The sequence below is a fragment of the Rhinopithecus roxellana genome, chromosome 1 (genome assembly GCF_007565055.1).
Source record: "Rhinopithecus roxellana isolate Shanxi Qingling chromosome 1, ASM756505v1, whole genome shotgun sequence".
NCBI lineage: Eukaryota > Metazoa > Chordata > Mammalia > Primates > Cercopithecidae > Rhinopithecus > Rhinopithecus roxellana.
In genome coordinates, this window is record NC_044549.1 from 55,467,505 (window position 1) to 55,485,206 (window position 17,702).

General features: G+C 36.4%; 1 protein-coding gene across 7 annotated transcripts in view; it reads right to left on the bottom strand.

The window, feature by feature from the left end:
* The window catches only part of DOCK3 (dedicator of cytokinesis 3), a 666,839-nt gene that overhangs the window by 312,671 nt on the left and 336,466 nt on the right, over positions 1-17,702 (bottom strand). For all 7 annotated transcript variants that reach the window (XM_030934847.1, XM_030934917.1, XM_030934886.1 and 4 more), the window contains exons 6-7: positions 16,603-16,751; positions 6,141-6,225 (exon numbers count right to left, since the gene is read on the bottom strand). In XM_030934847.1, the coding sequence (XP_030790707.1) occupies positions 6,141-6,225; positions 16,603-16,751 (234 nt within the window). The remainder of the gene's footprint in view (positions 1-6,140; positions 6,226-16,602; positions 16,752-17,702) is intronic.

Sequence of the window (17,702 nt, forward strand, 5' to 3'; positions counted from 1 at the left end):
AAAGTATAATAAAAAAAAAAAAAAAAAAAAAAAAAAAATTCAAGCATTCAAAAACAAATCAGGTTTTTTGTGGTTTACTGTTCATATCTCACTGGAAGGTAACTAGAGTAAAATAAATTCCATTGTTTTACTTTACATTCAGGAGCTGCACTAAGCCATTTTCTCAAGTAGATTTACTGTTAACCCATTAAAAGGTCTACCAATCTTGGTAGGCATAAATTTTTTTTTTTTTTTTTTTTTTGAGACAGAGTCTCGCTCTGTCGCCCAGGCTGGAGTGCAGTGGCCAGATCTCAGCTCACTGCAAACTCCGCCTCCCGGTCCCAGATTCACGCCATTCTCCTGCCTCAGCCTCCCAAGTGGCTGGGACTACATGTGCCCGCCACCATGTCCGGCTAATTTTTTGTATTTTTTAGTAGAGACGGGGTTTCACCGTGTTAGCCAGGATGGTCTTGATCTCCTGACCTCGTGATCCACCCATCTCAGCCTCCCAAAGTGCTGGCATTACAGGCTTGAGCCACCGCGCCCGGCCGAATTTTCAATTAGAATTATATACAGAAGGAGTTTATGAAACAGCTAATTTCAGTATGAAACATCCCTGTTGACAATAACAAGTCTTTTTTTATTTCAGTCATTAAATTTTGAGAGAATGACTTAGTCTGAAAGCACACCACATGGGCAGCCAGAGAAAGGCATCGGAACTGGCATTCTGGAACCTCTTTCAGGGCACTCTTGTCAACTAGCCTTCAGCTGGTCAGCCAATACCTCCCTTTTCAGTGTAATCATCATCTCTATTAGGGTTGTAATGCACTGTTTCCCTGTTTGCTACGTAACTCCAGACTTTGCACTTACAAGGAGCAAAACACTGTCTTATTTATCTTTATATTCCAAGTGCCTAGCAATGTACATCCAAAATATAAATTAATTAAGAAATGCATGGAACACATTACTGCCTCTGCCATTTTTCCCCAGTAGAGAAGTCATTTTCAGCCCTGTAAAGTCTCTTGTTCATTAAATCTACAAAAGTCTAGCAATATGGAAAGAAACTATGTAGCTTTGGATATGCTAATCAACTGAATAACAAAATTAATTGCCTGCTATATATGTTGGGGATTGTGTTAAATATTGTGAGTCTTACAAGGAAATATAAGGCATATCTAGTCAGAATCTATGAAAGGATGAAGCATATAAAATCATTGATTTTTAGTAAAGAATCTAATTGATTTATCCCAGAAATGAATGTATAAACATTGAGCTATTAAAAATATTAACACGAGAAGACAACAGGCAAACATAAATCCCAATACATGATAATGTGGATGGATAATAATGAAGCAGGGGGCTACAATGTGAGCATTCTGTTAGATCTTGCCACAATTTAGAAACTCTCATATTATGTAATTTTTGAGTGTCACATTTCACAAAGATGCATGGCTAATTAAGATTAACAAAAATAGTTTGTGGTGCCTTTTGAAATACTTTATATTTTCGGCAGCACCAATTCTCTATTGTTTAAAATGGATTTCGAGTTATGATGACGCAAAATTGAAGAGCACTAAGGACTTCCTCTGGTTTTCATCATAAAGAATGCAAAGTCCTGCTAAGCACGGTGGTTCATGCCTATAATCTCAACATTCTGGGAGGCCAAGGTGGGAGGATCGCTTGAGCCCAGGAGTTGAAGACTAGGCTGGGCAACATGGCGACATCTCGTCTCTACCAAAATAAATAAATAAATAATAATAATAATAATAATAAAATAAAAATTAGCTGAGTATGGTGGCACGCACCTGTACTCCCAGCTACTTGGGAGGTTAAGGTGGGAAGATTGCTGGAGCCCAGGAGGTGGAGGTTGCAGTGAGCCCAGATCACACCACTGCACTCCAGCCATGGCAACAAAGACAGACTCTGTCTCAAAACAAACAAACAAAATAAAACAAACAAACAAAAAGAATGCAAAATCCAACTGTGTATTTAAAGAGACTTTTATCAATCATTATCATTCAACATTTGCATGGAGGCTTCATTTTTTTATTTTTTTATTTTATTTTTTTTTTTTTTGAGGCGGAGTCTCGCTCTGTCGCCCGGACTGGAGTGCAGTGGCCGGATCTCAGCTCACTGCAAGCTCCGCCTCCCGAGTTTACGCCATTCTCCTGCCTCAGCCTCCCGAGTAGCTGGGACTACAGGCGCCCGCCACCTCGCCCGGCTAGTTTTTGTATTTTTAGTAGAGACGGGGTTTCACCGTGTTAGCCAGGATGGTCTCGATCTCCTGACCTCGTGATCCGCCCGTCTTGGCCTCCCAAAGTGCTGGGATTACAGGCTTGAGCCACCGCGCCCGGCCCATTTTTTTATTAAAAAATGCTATGAGTGTAAACTTTAAGTATAATCTTATTCATACAGAATTTTTTTCCCCAAAAATCAATGACAAGGGTTATTATAATCAGAAAGTTTCATATAAAGTATTCATAATTTCCAGTAATAGATTTACATGTTAACACAAAAAGGTTCTAAAAGGATATTCTTTTGAATCTTGAACTTTTAAGATTTAACCAAAACATTTACTGTGCAATTTAACATATAAATCCTAAGTGGTTTTTAATAAATTTGTGGACTCCTTTGTTTTTTATCATATCTAACTGTTTGTATGAAAAAGCAAATATATGAGATAAAAAAGACAGAAAATTTAGCAGAAAATGAAATAAACAGGGCTTTCATTGTGTCAGAATCCCTTTTCTGGATAACACACAGTAGACCTTTTGATTTACTCCTTCATTTTAGAAGGAATAACTTACTCTTCAGTAGTTTCCTGAAAAGGAGTTAAAGAGCATTGTTATTACTGCTGTTTTGAGACTCTGAGTGACCAAAATTCTCTTTAGGCTTCTCTCCCACTTGATTTATAATGTGGCTGAGTAAATATAGAACTATGGGTTGAATGTTATATTCCCTCAGAATTTTGAAGGTAATGCTCTTATGTTTTCGAATTTTTAATGCTGCTATCAGAAAGCCAAATGTTTTTATTACAAAAAATCCTTTGTATGTAATCCATTTTGTTCTCTGGAAGTTTTAAGCTCATCTCCATCTCTAGTGAGCTGAAATTTCATAATTATATTGGGCCCTTTAAATCTGGAGACTCATATCCATGTTCTGAGAAAGTTGTTAATATGATTCCTTCAGTAATTGTCTTTGTTTCTTTATTCTCTCTTCTGAATACTGAGCTTCCTGAATTGAACCTCTAAACTTTTAAACCTTGTCTCTCCTACTGTTACTTTATTTTGTTGTTCTGTTTTCAGGGAGATTTTTCTCTATTTTCTAACCTTTATTCCAAGTGTAATCCAGTAATCTGTTTTTTAATTTTGTAAAGCTCTTTGGATTGTTGTACTCTGTTTCCTAATTGTTTCCCCATTTCTCTCTGCAGACAGCAATCACCATTTTCTTCTGTTGGGCTGTCTCTTTCTTCCAAGTTCCTTTTATATGTTGTTCATTTTGGTCTCTCTCTCTGTTTCTCTTTCTCTCTCTGTCTGTCTGTCTGTCTCTTTTTTGAAGATTCACATTCGTCGTATGGATGTTGCAAAACTGTGAGGTCTGGGCTTCTAGTGTACCCATCACCCAAATAGTGAACATTATGCGAGAGCTTTGCCTACTGATGCTTGGTTGGAAGTGTTGTATGGGCACTGGGTTTCAATGTATGAAGGTTTGGGCAAGGGGGTGGTCATCTAATTCAGCCCTACAGCTTTATATACCATATGTAATATGATGGCTCTAAAACTGTTTTATCTGAACTTCACTTATGAGCTCTAGTCTTTCAGCATCTCTGGTGGGATGTCTAAAAGGCATCTCAAACGTGAAAAGAAAATCAGAACTATAGATCCTTACCTGCCTCACTCTACAAACTGCTTCTTCCACAAGGTTTCCCATTTCACTTTTATACAATTAGGCAGGTCAAAAACACAGGTATAATTCTTTTCTGACCTTTCCCTTTCTTATATACACGTACAGCAATTTAATCTATCAACAACTATGGTTCTGACTTCAAAATATATTCCGAATCCAACAACTTCTTACTAGTTTCACTCTTCCAGCTCTAGCTCAAGCTACTGAAATTAAGATCTCCTGCTTGAATGACTCCTCTCTACTTCTATTCTTGTCCCACTCCAATCCTTTTCCACACAGCAATCAGAGGCATCTTTTAAAAATGGAAGGCTGATCATGTGATTCTCCTGCTCAATTACCTTCACAAGCTTACTGTCACACTAAGAATAGAATCCAAAACCTTTATCAAGAAAACAGCATCCTCCAAGCCACTATTCCAAGAGGAATTCTTAGTTTCAAACTCTCAATCTCTCTTCACTTTCCATATTTAATTGATCATCAAAATGTATCAGTTTTAATTCCAAACATCTACATTCTTATTGTATTTCTTGTCCATTGCTGCCTAGCCATTTTTCTTACCTGAATCACTACTGTGGGTCTCTGAGTTCTATGCATGGGATTCCTCCCTCATTCCAGTCTTTTGCATTTTATATTATCTCTAGACAGAGTCAATGTTTGAAATCACTATCTGCTTATGTCACTCTCATGCTTCTTTCAGACTACTGGATAGAGTCTAATTTGAGAAATGCAAAGCTCTTCATGGTCTGACTTTTGTCTCCTTCATGGCCTGACTCCCACTAACTAACATGAGTTAGTGGTACTCCATGCTGAAGTTATTAAATGTCTTATATAGTTTCCTGGAACTGCCACTTCCATATGCTGTGTGCCTTTTTGGAATGTCTTTCCTTCTCCTTTCCTAGTCCCAGGAAACCAGTCACTACCTCTAAGAGCATCAGTGTATACTTAAATTATGCTACACAGCACATATATGCAGCTCACGTATGGCTGTTTGACTGTGGTCTGTTGATTCCACTAGAGTAGAGTTTATAACATACGGTCCATGCATGGGCTTCACAGCAAACATCAGGAGAAACTATCCATCAATTCTCTAAAACTGATCATAAAACTTTGTATGCAAAGCATACTTGCATTGTCCTGGGAGAAAGTTTCACCTGATCTTCTATGACCCAAAAGGCATTAGAAACCAATATCCTAGATAGTGAGATTCTTTAGGGAATAGATAAGTCTTGTTCATACTTTTTGTTTTTTAAAGAGATGGGTCTCACTATGTTGTCCCAGCTGCTCTCAAAATCCTGAGCTCAAGCGATCCTACCACTTCAGCTTCCAGAGTAGCTGGCTGTACTTACAGGTGCATGCCACCACATCCAGCTGTCTTTAATCTCTGTATCTCACACTTATCAACCTATTGCATTGCATACAGCATAGTTAAAGCAACGGTACACAATTGCTTGGGTATGCTAGTAAGTACACACAAGGAAATATGCAGAAGCAACTGATATGTTATTTGCATATTAGGCAAATTTCGTTAGGTCCTTGTCCAGGCAACATACTTAGTACCCTCTAAGTTCCCTAAAAATATTACAGTTTCTTAAACAGACTCTAAAACTTATAAATCTCACCAATACATACTCATCAAATACATACTCTTCAAAATGAGTTTTTATCCAGTCTGTTAGTCTAAGCATAACTGCCACCACCTAACGTTTCTTCTGTTTATTTATTTTACTTTAAAATATTGTACCCTTCATTTACTCACTTTGCATCTAGACTATAAAATGTAATCTTGATTAGTCGACCCAATAGATTTTTATAATAACCAACAGATAGCTAAGAATCTATCAGGTTCTGTCTCTCTAGAAAGACTGGTACATTACTTCCAGGCTCAATTTCTATATTACCTAATAACTGGCTCTTTCCAGCTTTAACTACTTTCTCTTTTAAAGAGATGAGAGGAAACAGACATAACTTTAGTTACGCTGCAGGCTGAAGGAGCTCTGGTTTACCAGGAAAGTCAACAAAGAAGTAATGCTTAGATAATCTAGTAAGCCCAGTATCCGTAGGTTACTACACTGGAATCCCATTTGGAAAGCTAGTGTGATAGATATGGCCAGAATAAGAAATATCACTTAAATACACTGGGAAAGAGGCAAAAAAAAAATAATTTTAGCAATGTTGTTTCATAACATTAGAGAAAATAAAAGAAAGAGAAAAAATGAGGTATGCAGAAACAAGCTACCTCATGTTAGATTTCTTACCATCTTATAGAGATCTGAGACACTAATCTGGTCCGAGTCCACTACTTCAAAGTCCTTCCGAGGCACCAGGTCCAGGCCCAAATGTCTAGTAAAGAGAGAGACTACACTCAGTATGCCATGTACTCATATTACTTATCTCTCTTTATGTGCCTGGGAACCCATACCGGCCACATCTTGTGGACAGACGATCAGACACTGTCCTAGCAGGAACATGTCTTTATAAAGCAACATCTAATTGTGTTCACTTCTGGGTAAATAAATGAAGCTAGGGATTTAAGATTGACACAATTCCAGTTCAGGCAGTTCCACTCATGACGGTAAAAAGGTTTCATTCAGTATTACATTATATTAGCATGCTTGAGTTCATTAAGGATAGGTTTTCTTTAGATCATTAATAAGTCATGTTTATTTTTCTGTTTCTCCCCATCTGACAAATATGCTCAAGGTTTAGTTATGCATTAGTTTCATTAGGATGAAAAAAATCTTCAGGATGTAATTCAAAGTCAAACACATAAAATTCACCTCTTAAAAGTTACTGAATTCAAAGAGATGTATCTTTTTCTCTTTATTCATTTATTTTATTTTTTATTTTTAAGTTCTGGGGTACATGTGCAGGATGTGCAGGTTTGTTACACAGGTGAACATGTGCCATGGTGGTTTACTGCACCTCACAACCCACCACCTAGGAATTAAGCCCAGAATGTATTAGCTATTTTTCCTAATTCTCTCCTTCCCCTCACCATACCCCCAGATAGGCCCCAATGTGTGTTGTTCCCTTCCCTGTGTCCATGTGTTCAAAGAGATGTATATTTTGGCTGAGTTTCACCTCATTTTCAATTTAATTAATACTGATACTGGTAAAGACCTAGCTATGCATTAGCACCAATATTTTAAGAAACATTAGATAAAAGTTTAACCAACAAGTATTACTACTCAAGACAATAGTATTTGAAGGATCTTTGGGGCAGTAAGAAGAAGTGATGGTAATGGCAGTACTGGGCAGCGGAAATAACTCTGGACATTTTGGGTTCAAAATGGTATATAATTTATGGTCAATAAATGTTAGCTCCTTTTTCACACTCTAAGACAACAGTTCTAAGCCAGGAATTCAACGGAGTTTATAGGGTTGTAGACCTCTGAAACTACTTATGACACTGGATGAGTTTGTATGTGTGTTCATTATACATTTTTTCTGATGAGAGGGTCTATAACTCTCATCAGAATTTTGGAGACGCTCTGTGACCACCCTACTACAAAACAAGGGTTATGAATTATTGTGCCTGGCAAAAGCATTCCATGGGATTACAGAAGAAGAAAGACTTTTTTATCTCTTCAACTAGACTATGAACTATTTTAGAACATGCTAGCACAGCTAAATCTGTAAGCTCTTTCTGTGCATAAAACTCGTCATTAAAAATAAAATCAGGTGCACATCCAAAATTCAGATTCATTTACAATTTATACGCCGTTTATAGGAAAATATGATAAAATTACATTGCAATAAGATTGATAAAATAAAAATGGAAAATCAAACCTATATGGAGGAGGTATTAAACAAGCAAACGTATTAATAGCATACACTAAAATGATTACTAGGATTAAGACTTAAAATTTAGATGTACACTTTCTAGCAGGCAAGAAAAAAAGGAAAAACATGTTATTATATTAAATGACAATTTAAAGGATAAAAACTATTATATTAAATAATTTAAAGGATAAATGACTATTAAAGGATAAAAACTTCTGTTTTTCTATCAAAGTAGTGTTTTTTCTATTATCCATTAATTTAAAAAATAAGATTTTAAAGAGAAAAAAGTTTTGAATCAAATGTTAAAAATAACCCACAGTTTTGTATAATGAGATCAGTAACAACCTTTTGGCCTTATCCTTGATGGTTTACAATCTAATGATAAAACTATGCCAACTGAAGTTAATGCATTTAAATCTATGAAATTTTATTTTTCTACAATTGGGATCCTGACTTCTTATATCAAAGAAACACTCAATTCCATCACCTCTTATTAGCTATTCTTCATTTCCTTGAAACAATTTCAGTCCTCTGGCTTCTAACGCTTAGAGCATGCAAAGGCAGTAGTGTTCATGGAGTCTAAGAGAGAGCTGCATTTCTACCTTGAAAGGTAGAAAATATCCTTTCTACCCCCTTCTTAAAAAAAGCAACTGACATTATAAAGATAATTTTGCAGATATAATCTCAAATATTTAAAATATTTTCATGGAGATATGGAAAAACAATGGAAAGATCACAAGAATATTAGCATTTTTATTAGAAAACTGAAATAGTACTATTTAAAACATTTTCAAAATTTTCTGTAGTCACGTTATTTAAACTTTTTAAAATAATAAAAAATGAAGAGACAACATTTCATACATATTCTTTAATTATCTGAAATCTAAAAATATATGTGAACTAGTCTACAATTAGGAAACAACAACAACAAAAAAGAATGAGTAAATAATATAATCAAAATAGGTGTTTTTTATGGCCAGGTGCAGTAGCTCATGCCTATAATCCCAGAGTTTTAGGAAGTAAGGGGGAGAGGACTGCTTGAGACTAGGAGTTCGAGATCAGCCTGGGCAACTCAGTGAGACCCCTATCTCTAAAAAAAAATAAATAAATTAGCCAGGTTGTGATGGCATGTGACTGCAGTCCCAGTTACTCAGGAGGCTGAGGCAGGAGGATCACTTGAGCCCAGGAGTTTGAGGCTGCAGTGCATTATTATTGTCTCACTTCATTCAGGCTTCAGCGACAGAGCGAGACCCTGTCTCAAAAAAAAAAATGTTTCCAGCTGGGCACCGTGGCTCAGGCCTATAATCCCAGCACTTTGGGAGGCTGAGGTGGGTGGGTCACCTGAGGTCAGAGTTCAAGATCATCATGGTGAAACTCCATCTCTACTAAAAACACAAAAATTAGCTGGGTGTGGTGGTGTGTGCCCATAATCCCTGCTACTCGGGAGGCGGAGGCGTGAGAATCACTTGAAACCAGGAGGCAGTGGTTGCAGTGAGCTAAAATCATGCCACCGCACTCCAGTCTGGATGACAGAGCAAGACCCCATCTCAAAAAAAAAAAAAAATGTATTAGATACAACAGTTTAAAAAATATCCAGATGACATTTAAGTCATTAAGCCTAGAACTGAGTGTATGTGCTCCTCTGTGGTAGTGCACCACACAGTGATGGCCGTGTCTGGAGACTGGTATTATAAGAACTCTATCTTAGCATCATGGCAACCTTAGCTTGCTTGTACAGTCAGCCACCCACCCATATAAATATCCATTCACCCCAGAGAACTTTCTGAGGAACTATCATGTGTCCTACCAATGGTGTTAGATATAGAGAATACAGCAGCTTTGAGTCATGCAAATGTTCATATTCTTCATGTTAATCCTCTCTTGAGAGCAGAGTGTTTTCCCTCTCCTAGAAGTAACTAGAGCACAGTATCTTTCAGTTTTGTAATTTCATTATCTTGAGAAATAAGAGAATAATTAATGGGTGATTTGGTAAAAACCAAAAGGAGTTCCTCCTGTTAAGACTATTTTTAACGGAGAAAGGGTACTTTGCCAGTTATATTAGTGACTGTCCTCATTTGAAAAAGGCAGAGATGTTGGACAGTGAGAACCAATATGTGTTCACTACAAACTTCACTCTCAAAAAGAGGCTCCTGGCTATTTTTTCCTATGGTTTACTCCAAGAACAGTGAACATCGAACACAGGGAATGGTCAACATGATCTCTATCTTCACAGCAAAAGATGCATTGCATTGCAGTATTCAGGAGCATGGGTTCTGATGTCAGTTCGCCTGGTATGTATCTTGGGTATACCACCAAACCACACTGTCTAAAATCTACTATAATAGGCTGTTGTAAGGATTAATCCACATAAAGGACCCAGCACAGTACCTGGCATTGTAAATTGCTACTGTTGTTTTAATTATCATCCCTATGTTACACTGTTAGCCAAAAAATGGCTTAGACTATAGGGATTGTGATCAAAGAAGTATGGCGTCTGAATAAAACACTCTTTAAACAGATGAACGCAAGCAGGGGGCAAACATCTATGTATATCTACATGCATATGTAGTACAGAGTTAAGTTTTCAGAAATGGTCTTACCAATTGTTTAGGTAAACAGTCTTCACAAAAATACTTGGTCTTCTCTCACCTATCATTGATCATTCATTCTTTCATTCATTCCAATAATCCAACAAATATATATTAGAACCTACTCTGTGCTAAGCTCATGTTGAACCTAGGGACACAGCAGCTAGTAAGGGACATAATCCTGACCCAATATTCTTTCAAGTGGAGCTCTCTGAGGCCCTGAATCTCTATTTCTTTTAAATGCTCTATACTCTGTATTCTATGTCCTATTTTATCTTTTTCCTCTCCTCATCTGAACCACAGAATATAGAAAATAATCTGAAGTTAATTAATTATATACAATGGATACTTTAAGGCAGTGGTCCCCAATCTTCTTTTGTACCAGAGACTGGTTTAATGGAAGACAATTTTTCCATGGACAGTGGCAAGGGTGCAGGGGTTAGGATGGTTTCAGGATGAAACTGTTCCACCTCAGATCATCAGGCACTAGAGTCTCATAAGGAGCACACAACCTAGATCTCTCGCATCACAGTTCACTATAACAGGGTTCACACTGATTTGAGAGGAGGTGGAGCTCAGGCAGTAATACTGGCTCACTGGCAGCTCACCTCCTGATGTGCAGCCCAGTTCCTAACAGGGGTCCGCAGCCCAGGGGATGGGGAACCAGTATCAGTTCAGAAAAGATGAAGATGTTAAGATTTCTTGTGGAGCAGTGCCCTTTTCTAATGCTTATAGTAAAAACAGCATACAGATAAGAACTATACTAATGAAAACATAGCATATTTATATTTATATAACATATAAAAAGATATAATTAGTAATTACTACCCTTTCCCAAACATTTACTTGGGCTAGGCACTTTATGTACATCATCTCTAAGCACTTTGGGAAGTAGATAGTATTAGACCCATTTGCTAACAGAGGAAGCTGGGGCCCACTGAGGTTAACTAAGTGGCCTTAATATTAAAAGAGTGGAGCTGGGCTTGTCTCAAGTTGGGTTGTTCTCATTCTTAACTTACGGTATTTCCACTATACCTGCTGTCTTTTTAAAAATAACTGTGAAAATTTTAAATAAGTAATAATGGCTACAAGTGGTTGTAAAATCAATTTAGTCATAACTGTTTGAAAGATGACTGTGTGTCAAACATCAAACCAGAAGGAAACTGTCCACCAGGCATGAAAACAAATCCACTTTATTACTCAAATATGTTCACATAGTGCCTACCAAGTGCAGAGTGCAGGTTATAATGATAAGCAAAAAATGCCAAAAGAGTGTCAGTGTAAGAGTGTGTGTTAGTCAGTCGACTGAACATAAACTTGACAGGACTTCGACCATACATACTTTAAACATAGCCAAGACATCCCAGACTGTGAACAGGGCAAGACACTGATCAGTGAGCACACCACCAGGTATGGGAAGAACCGTAACTGTGAAATCATTGAAAATTTCTGCTAATTTCAGGTGTCCCAAAGCTGGAAAATATCAGTATATCCTTAAGGGTAAAGTACTAAGCCACAAACCTTTCTGGATCCTGGCTAAAAATCTACTTAGAGGAAACTCACTGGGGGATATTTTCTGCATATAACAAACTAAACTACTGCTTGTATATCTTACTCCAAAAGCAATTCCCTTGATGAGAGACATATACTAAGTGGGAAGAAAGAGACAGAGACGGCTTAGAATATGTAAAAATATGAGAAAGTAGAAAAGAGGAGGAGGAAGAAAAAATGACAGAGGGGGAGAAAGAGAGAATAAAAGAACCAGAATTATATATATATACATATATAAATACATGTATATGTATATATATTAGTGATTTGTGTTAAATTATTATTCGAAGAATAAAATATTTCTTAGGTATTTTTCTAAGGCAGAGATCAATTAGGCTATGTCAGTTCTGGGTTAATGCAATTTTAACTTAGCTAGCTACTATAGTGATGAAATTAGAGACACAAGAAACTTAGCATCTTTAGAAAAGATGTTGAAAATATTAAGTTAAAATTACATCACTAGACAAATTATTTTAAAATTTATTTGGAGTAGATCTAATTAACTGACTAATTCTCTATGTAAGACACTTGAGCAAAGATGATGACTAATTTGAACACAGCTTTATGCCCTTCTAGTATTGCAGTTCCTAAAAATATAAGAGTACAATGTAGTAAGTGCTGGTTTCTATTTGATACAATTTCATAATTTTTACTTATGAAGTATCTACATACAGGCCAGTAAGTTTAAGTCACATAAGTTTAATGTCTGAATATTCAAATTTTAGGCCAAATAAATAATTCCTAATCTCAGGAAACAAAATAAAAAATTATTATCTAGATGTGGAGAGTTCCTCACTAAATTAAAACTCTAAATGAAAGATTACAGGACCAGGTCAGTTTCTATCCTTGGAAGTTCTAACTGAATGTTACTCAGATATACATCACAGGATATAACAGTATTCACACTTGCAGAACAGAACAAAGATCAAATAGCCTAACGACTAAAAATATTGGCCCAGGATGGAGTGCAGTGGCATGATCTCAGCTCACTGCAACCTCCGCCTCCTGGATTCACGCCATTCTCCTGCCTCAGCCTCCTGAGCAGCTGGGACTACAGGTGCCCACCATCATGCCCGGCCAATTTTTTTGTATTTTTAGTAGAGACGGGGTTTCACCGTGTTAGCCAAGGTGGTCTCCATCTCCTGACCTCGGCCTCCCAAAGTGCTGGGATTACAGGTGTGAGCCACCGCGCCCAGCCAAGGCATAGTAGCATTTCATTATAACAGTGCATGAAGTGAGACCATGTACTTGCCACAGTGATGTAGACATATTTAATCAATACACTACTAATAACAAATAGTAGTTTGTGAAATAGATTCTAAAAAGGCAGAGCTATAATGTCTGTGTAAGAGCTTAAAGACACATGAGTTTAAAATCATATATTTAATTACATCAATTAAAACATTAAAATACATTTGGCAAACACTGATTCACATGTTAACATGTGCTAAACTTCAAGGTTTTATGGCATTTATAAAAGTGTGGTGGAACAAGAAGTGTGGAACTATCAGAATAAAATGGGAACAATGGTTATAGTCATCTGTTCTCAGCTTTTGTGTGGAACAGTCTATTTTACATAACCTAATGGTATGAAATGACTTTGTTTTTACAATCTGCCATCTTTTCTTTCAAAACAGGAAGAAAAATTTTTAAAAAGCTCAAGGAGAAACCAGAAACAAGAGTCCTATCAGTTTTGGTGCAACATGTTTTTTCCTTTCAATAATGACAGACCTGCAAAGTTCTTATTTAGGTTTTTAAGTGACTATATTTCCACTGAAGGAAAGGAGGAAACAAGAAAAAAAAAGAAGAGAGGGGTGGAGGGAAAGAAGTGCAAGGGGAGGAAGAAAGGAGAAAAAAAGAAAGAATATGGAAAGTAGGGAAGGGAGAAAAGGAGAAATAGGAAAGAGGAAGAAGAAAAGTAGGGAGGGGAGTGGAACTGTGTTTTTTACCTTTGCTTATTAAAATATGCATATACATACCCCTCCAACTCACAGACACACACACACACATTTCATTGAGAAAAAGTTAGTCATGAAATTGGAATAGCCCTGTAATTTACTGGCAGGTATTTATAATGTTCTGAGCCTTTTTCGAGTACAATTTGAACTTGTTTCTAAGCTATCATCTATATATTTTCAGATTTGATTGCAAAATCAGATTGGATTGTTTTTCAAGTTTCATAATAAAGAGGTATACGTACTCATAGTTCTGAAATAATTCTATTTACTGGAATCTATAGTGGCAGTTAAACTGCAACATAATGAATTACACATTTATTAGTGTCATCAATTCAAGTGTGACCAATTTGCTTGCCACACAGTAATGTTGTATTTGCAAATTTCTGTATTCTTATCATTGACTTAAAAATAAAAACAGTGACATAATTTTATAACATAAAAAAAATATTTGGGTTTGAAGAGGCAGAATCAGTAGCTATGCTGCACATCAACATACTGTATTTTACTAAATTTTTATTCCCCAAAGTTAGATTTAGAGAACACTGATCTATGGTACACCTAAATTCATGTTATATACTATTATAGAAGGTAGTCTGTGGTAGGTGCCAAGCAATCCTACTAACAGTCATGAGAGGGTGTAATTAAACAAAACAAACAAGGATAGAATGTTGTGGCTTCAAAAAGATCACAAATAACCAATTTAGTGTTATATTTTCTCTTTTCTACTGACGAACAGTAAGAATTTGGGTGTGATCCACTGTTTATTAGATTCCATGTTTCCTCTTTCCTGATTTATTCTACTTTGCAGGAGCACATCCTCAAGTCCCTTCTTAAGAAGGGGTCATGAGAGGTAACTTTTGTGCATCCCTGAATATTTAAAAATGCCTTTATGGCTTTGTGTCCCCTCTCACTTAATTAGATGGTTGGGTTTTTTAAAATAAAACCCTGGCTGGCAAATCATTTCCCTACAGAACTCTGAAGATATTATTTCATTATCTTCTAGCACCCAGTTAATGATAAAACTTTTGAGGACAGTATGATTCTTACACTTTTGTAAGAGGAACTATTTTTCTCTTTAAAACCCTTAAATAGTCTTCTCTTCATTCCTAGAAAACTAAGGTATCTTAATGTGCCTCGCTGTGAGTTTTTTTGTGTGTTTTGTTTTCCTATTCATTGTAAGTATCTGGTGGGGCCCTTTCAATCTTAAGATTCTTCTTTTTTGGCTCTGACAAATTCTCTATTATTCCTTTAGAATTTCCTCTGTTCTTTTTCTGGAAGGCAAAATGTTTGATATTGGACCTCCCTGGGTAGAGCCTTTGTATTGAACTTCTTTCCTCATGTATTGCCTATATATTTGATTTATTTTCCTAGAGATTACATAAAATTTATCTTCTCTGAGTATTTTATTTTGGAAATTACATTCTCCATTTCTTTTACATGGCATCTTACTCTACATAATAGATCTTCTAGATTCTATTTGAGGATATTAAAGTGTTTTTGTTTTGTTTTATTTTAAAGTACTTTATCAATCTCAATTTGCTCTGGGGACAGGTTACTTTCTTTGGGCACAGGTGTTTTGTTAATCTTGGTCTCTCTCTTCCTGTAGAAGCATTTCTTCAAACATCTGGTGATACTTGATTGTCCATTCAAACTTAAAAGACAGCAGAAGAAATGCAGAGTTTTTTTGTACATGGGTAGGTGACTGGCAAGTTTCCCTTTCTGCTAAGTGGGAGCAATCTGCTCATTATACTTTAAAGTCCTTAAATGCCAGAATGTGGAGGGTTTGCAAAGTCCCAGTTCACATCCCTGTTGCCCAGTTTTCCAAGAGGAAATACCTGCCCAGGCTTTCTGCTCAATGATTGGGGTAGACTGTTCCCTAGACACTCTTTTAAGCCAAACCCTTTACAAAGCTTCAAGGCCTATCCCACCTTCCATGATTCTGGGAGCTGTGAGGCAGACTGACTCTCTCATTAACTAAGGTTTCCTCCACATATAATGGACTTACTCTGTCATTAATCTTTCATCTACTTTCCGGCTTCCAGAAATGGGCTCATAGATCTCATTTATTGGTGGACCCCTCCCAAAAAGGATAAGGAGCTAAAGAACCACGTTTAAATATACTTAAGGCAATGCATATTTTAAGTAGAGGCAACCTGGTCACTTAAAAGTTCAGTGGACCCAATTTTAAGAGAATGAGCCAAAAGCACCTGACATTTATATCAATTATAAAATTATATCATTATATCAATTATTGATATATCAATTATATCAATTGAAAATTATACCCTAACTTCCCATACCAAAGTCTTCAAATTGTACTTGTATGGCAATAGCAAATCATAGTCATTTCATAAATGCAAGACTATTACTGAATGACAAAGTAGTTAAAAATATTCTGAAGTACAAATGTAGACAGTTTCCATTTGTAAGTTATGCTCATTCAGATTCATTGCATGGCTATAAAATGTAAAGGACACCAAATTCACATTGAAGAAAGCACTAAAGTATTTTTTTAAGTGTATTCTGATTAGGAGGTATAGAATCAAGAAATCTGAGGTCAAAGAAATTTAACTTTATAGGATAATCTAGTCGTATTATTTACCTCTTCTTTCCAGAAGCAAAAACAGAGGCTGAAAGAGGTTCAGCAACCAGAAGCAGTGAGTACCCTTTGCTAACTAGGACAAATAACTGTTCCTACCAAAAATGATAAAAGCTTAGTGAAGAATGTAACATCGTCTTTGAATCATTAAAGAGAAGCTTTGTATAGGTGCAAACTCCCTGAAGAATGAGTTACCACAAGTGAAACTTAGAGATACCCAAACAATTTTCATACTTACTCATTACCCCAGTCCAGGCGCACGGTGATGTGCCGCTTAACCTCCCGCACCTGATCCTGAGTCAGGTGACCAGACAGTAGCTGCCTTCGCAGGTCAATAAGTTCATTCATCACATGGCGTAGCTTGTAGAAAAGATCTACTTTGTGTTTCTGAAAGGGCATTTTTGGTGTTGGATGAAATACAAGAGATATGGAAAAGGAATGAAAAGAAAAAGAGAAATAGTTAAACTGTGAAAAGTGCTCATTTCTCTGAACCACTAAGGTAATATAAAGAGGAACTTAATTTTAAAGTCTGAAAGTCATTACCTCCTTCTATCCAAAAGTCTCTACATAGTGACATCTAAGAAAGTAACATAATTGATCTGGATCATGCAAAAGTAGCATTTATCTCTACCACATCCTAGATTATTCACTTCTTTAGGAAATCAAAGTTACTAAACTTAGAACAGAATGTTACACAGGAGCCCAGAGATGTTTTCCCTCATAGAAATTGCAGTTCACATAAAAGCAAAAATTTCAACCATCCAGCGATAACCCTGGTTTCTCCAGGAGGGATATCCAAGTTGGGAGAGGAAGAATCATTTGCCCTATTTTGAAGCAACTAAAGTTTCAATATAAAGCCACAGTCCCTGGAGTGAAATTCACTCCTGATTTCTAGGCCTCATCTAATTTTCTAATTAGCTTTTCTAAACAGTGTGTCGTTCCCCAATTCCCTCTGGTGTAATAGATTTCCCGTCTTTTCCATTTAATAAAACTCGTCACCTTTGTAAGAGTTAAATGGAAACATCTTAACAAACTTAATTATGGACATTATAGTGGTTTTAACCTTAAAAGTAGAAAAATGTAAGTGTCACGAGAACAGATGCTTCAGAAAAAAGATGTACTTAAAAATAACGTATGAATTTAAAAACTCAAGTCCTATTTGCTGATACGTGAAATCTTGATTTTAGAATCTTTTGGTTTCCATATAATTAAAATTCTTGGGATGTAACTGATCTATAAATAATGCTTCTGAAGGCAGATTAAGATGTTAGTAAAATATCTGTATGAGATTTACCCTAAAAAAGATGTTTGTCAAAATAAGCTCAAGTCAAAGAAGCT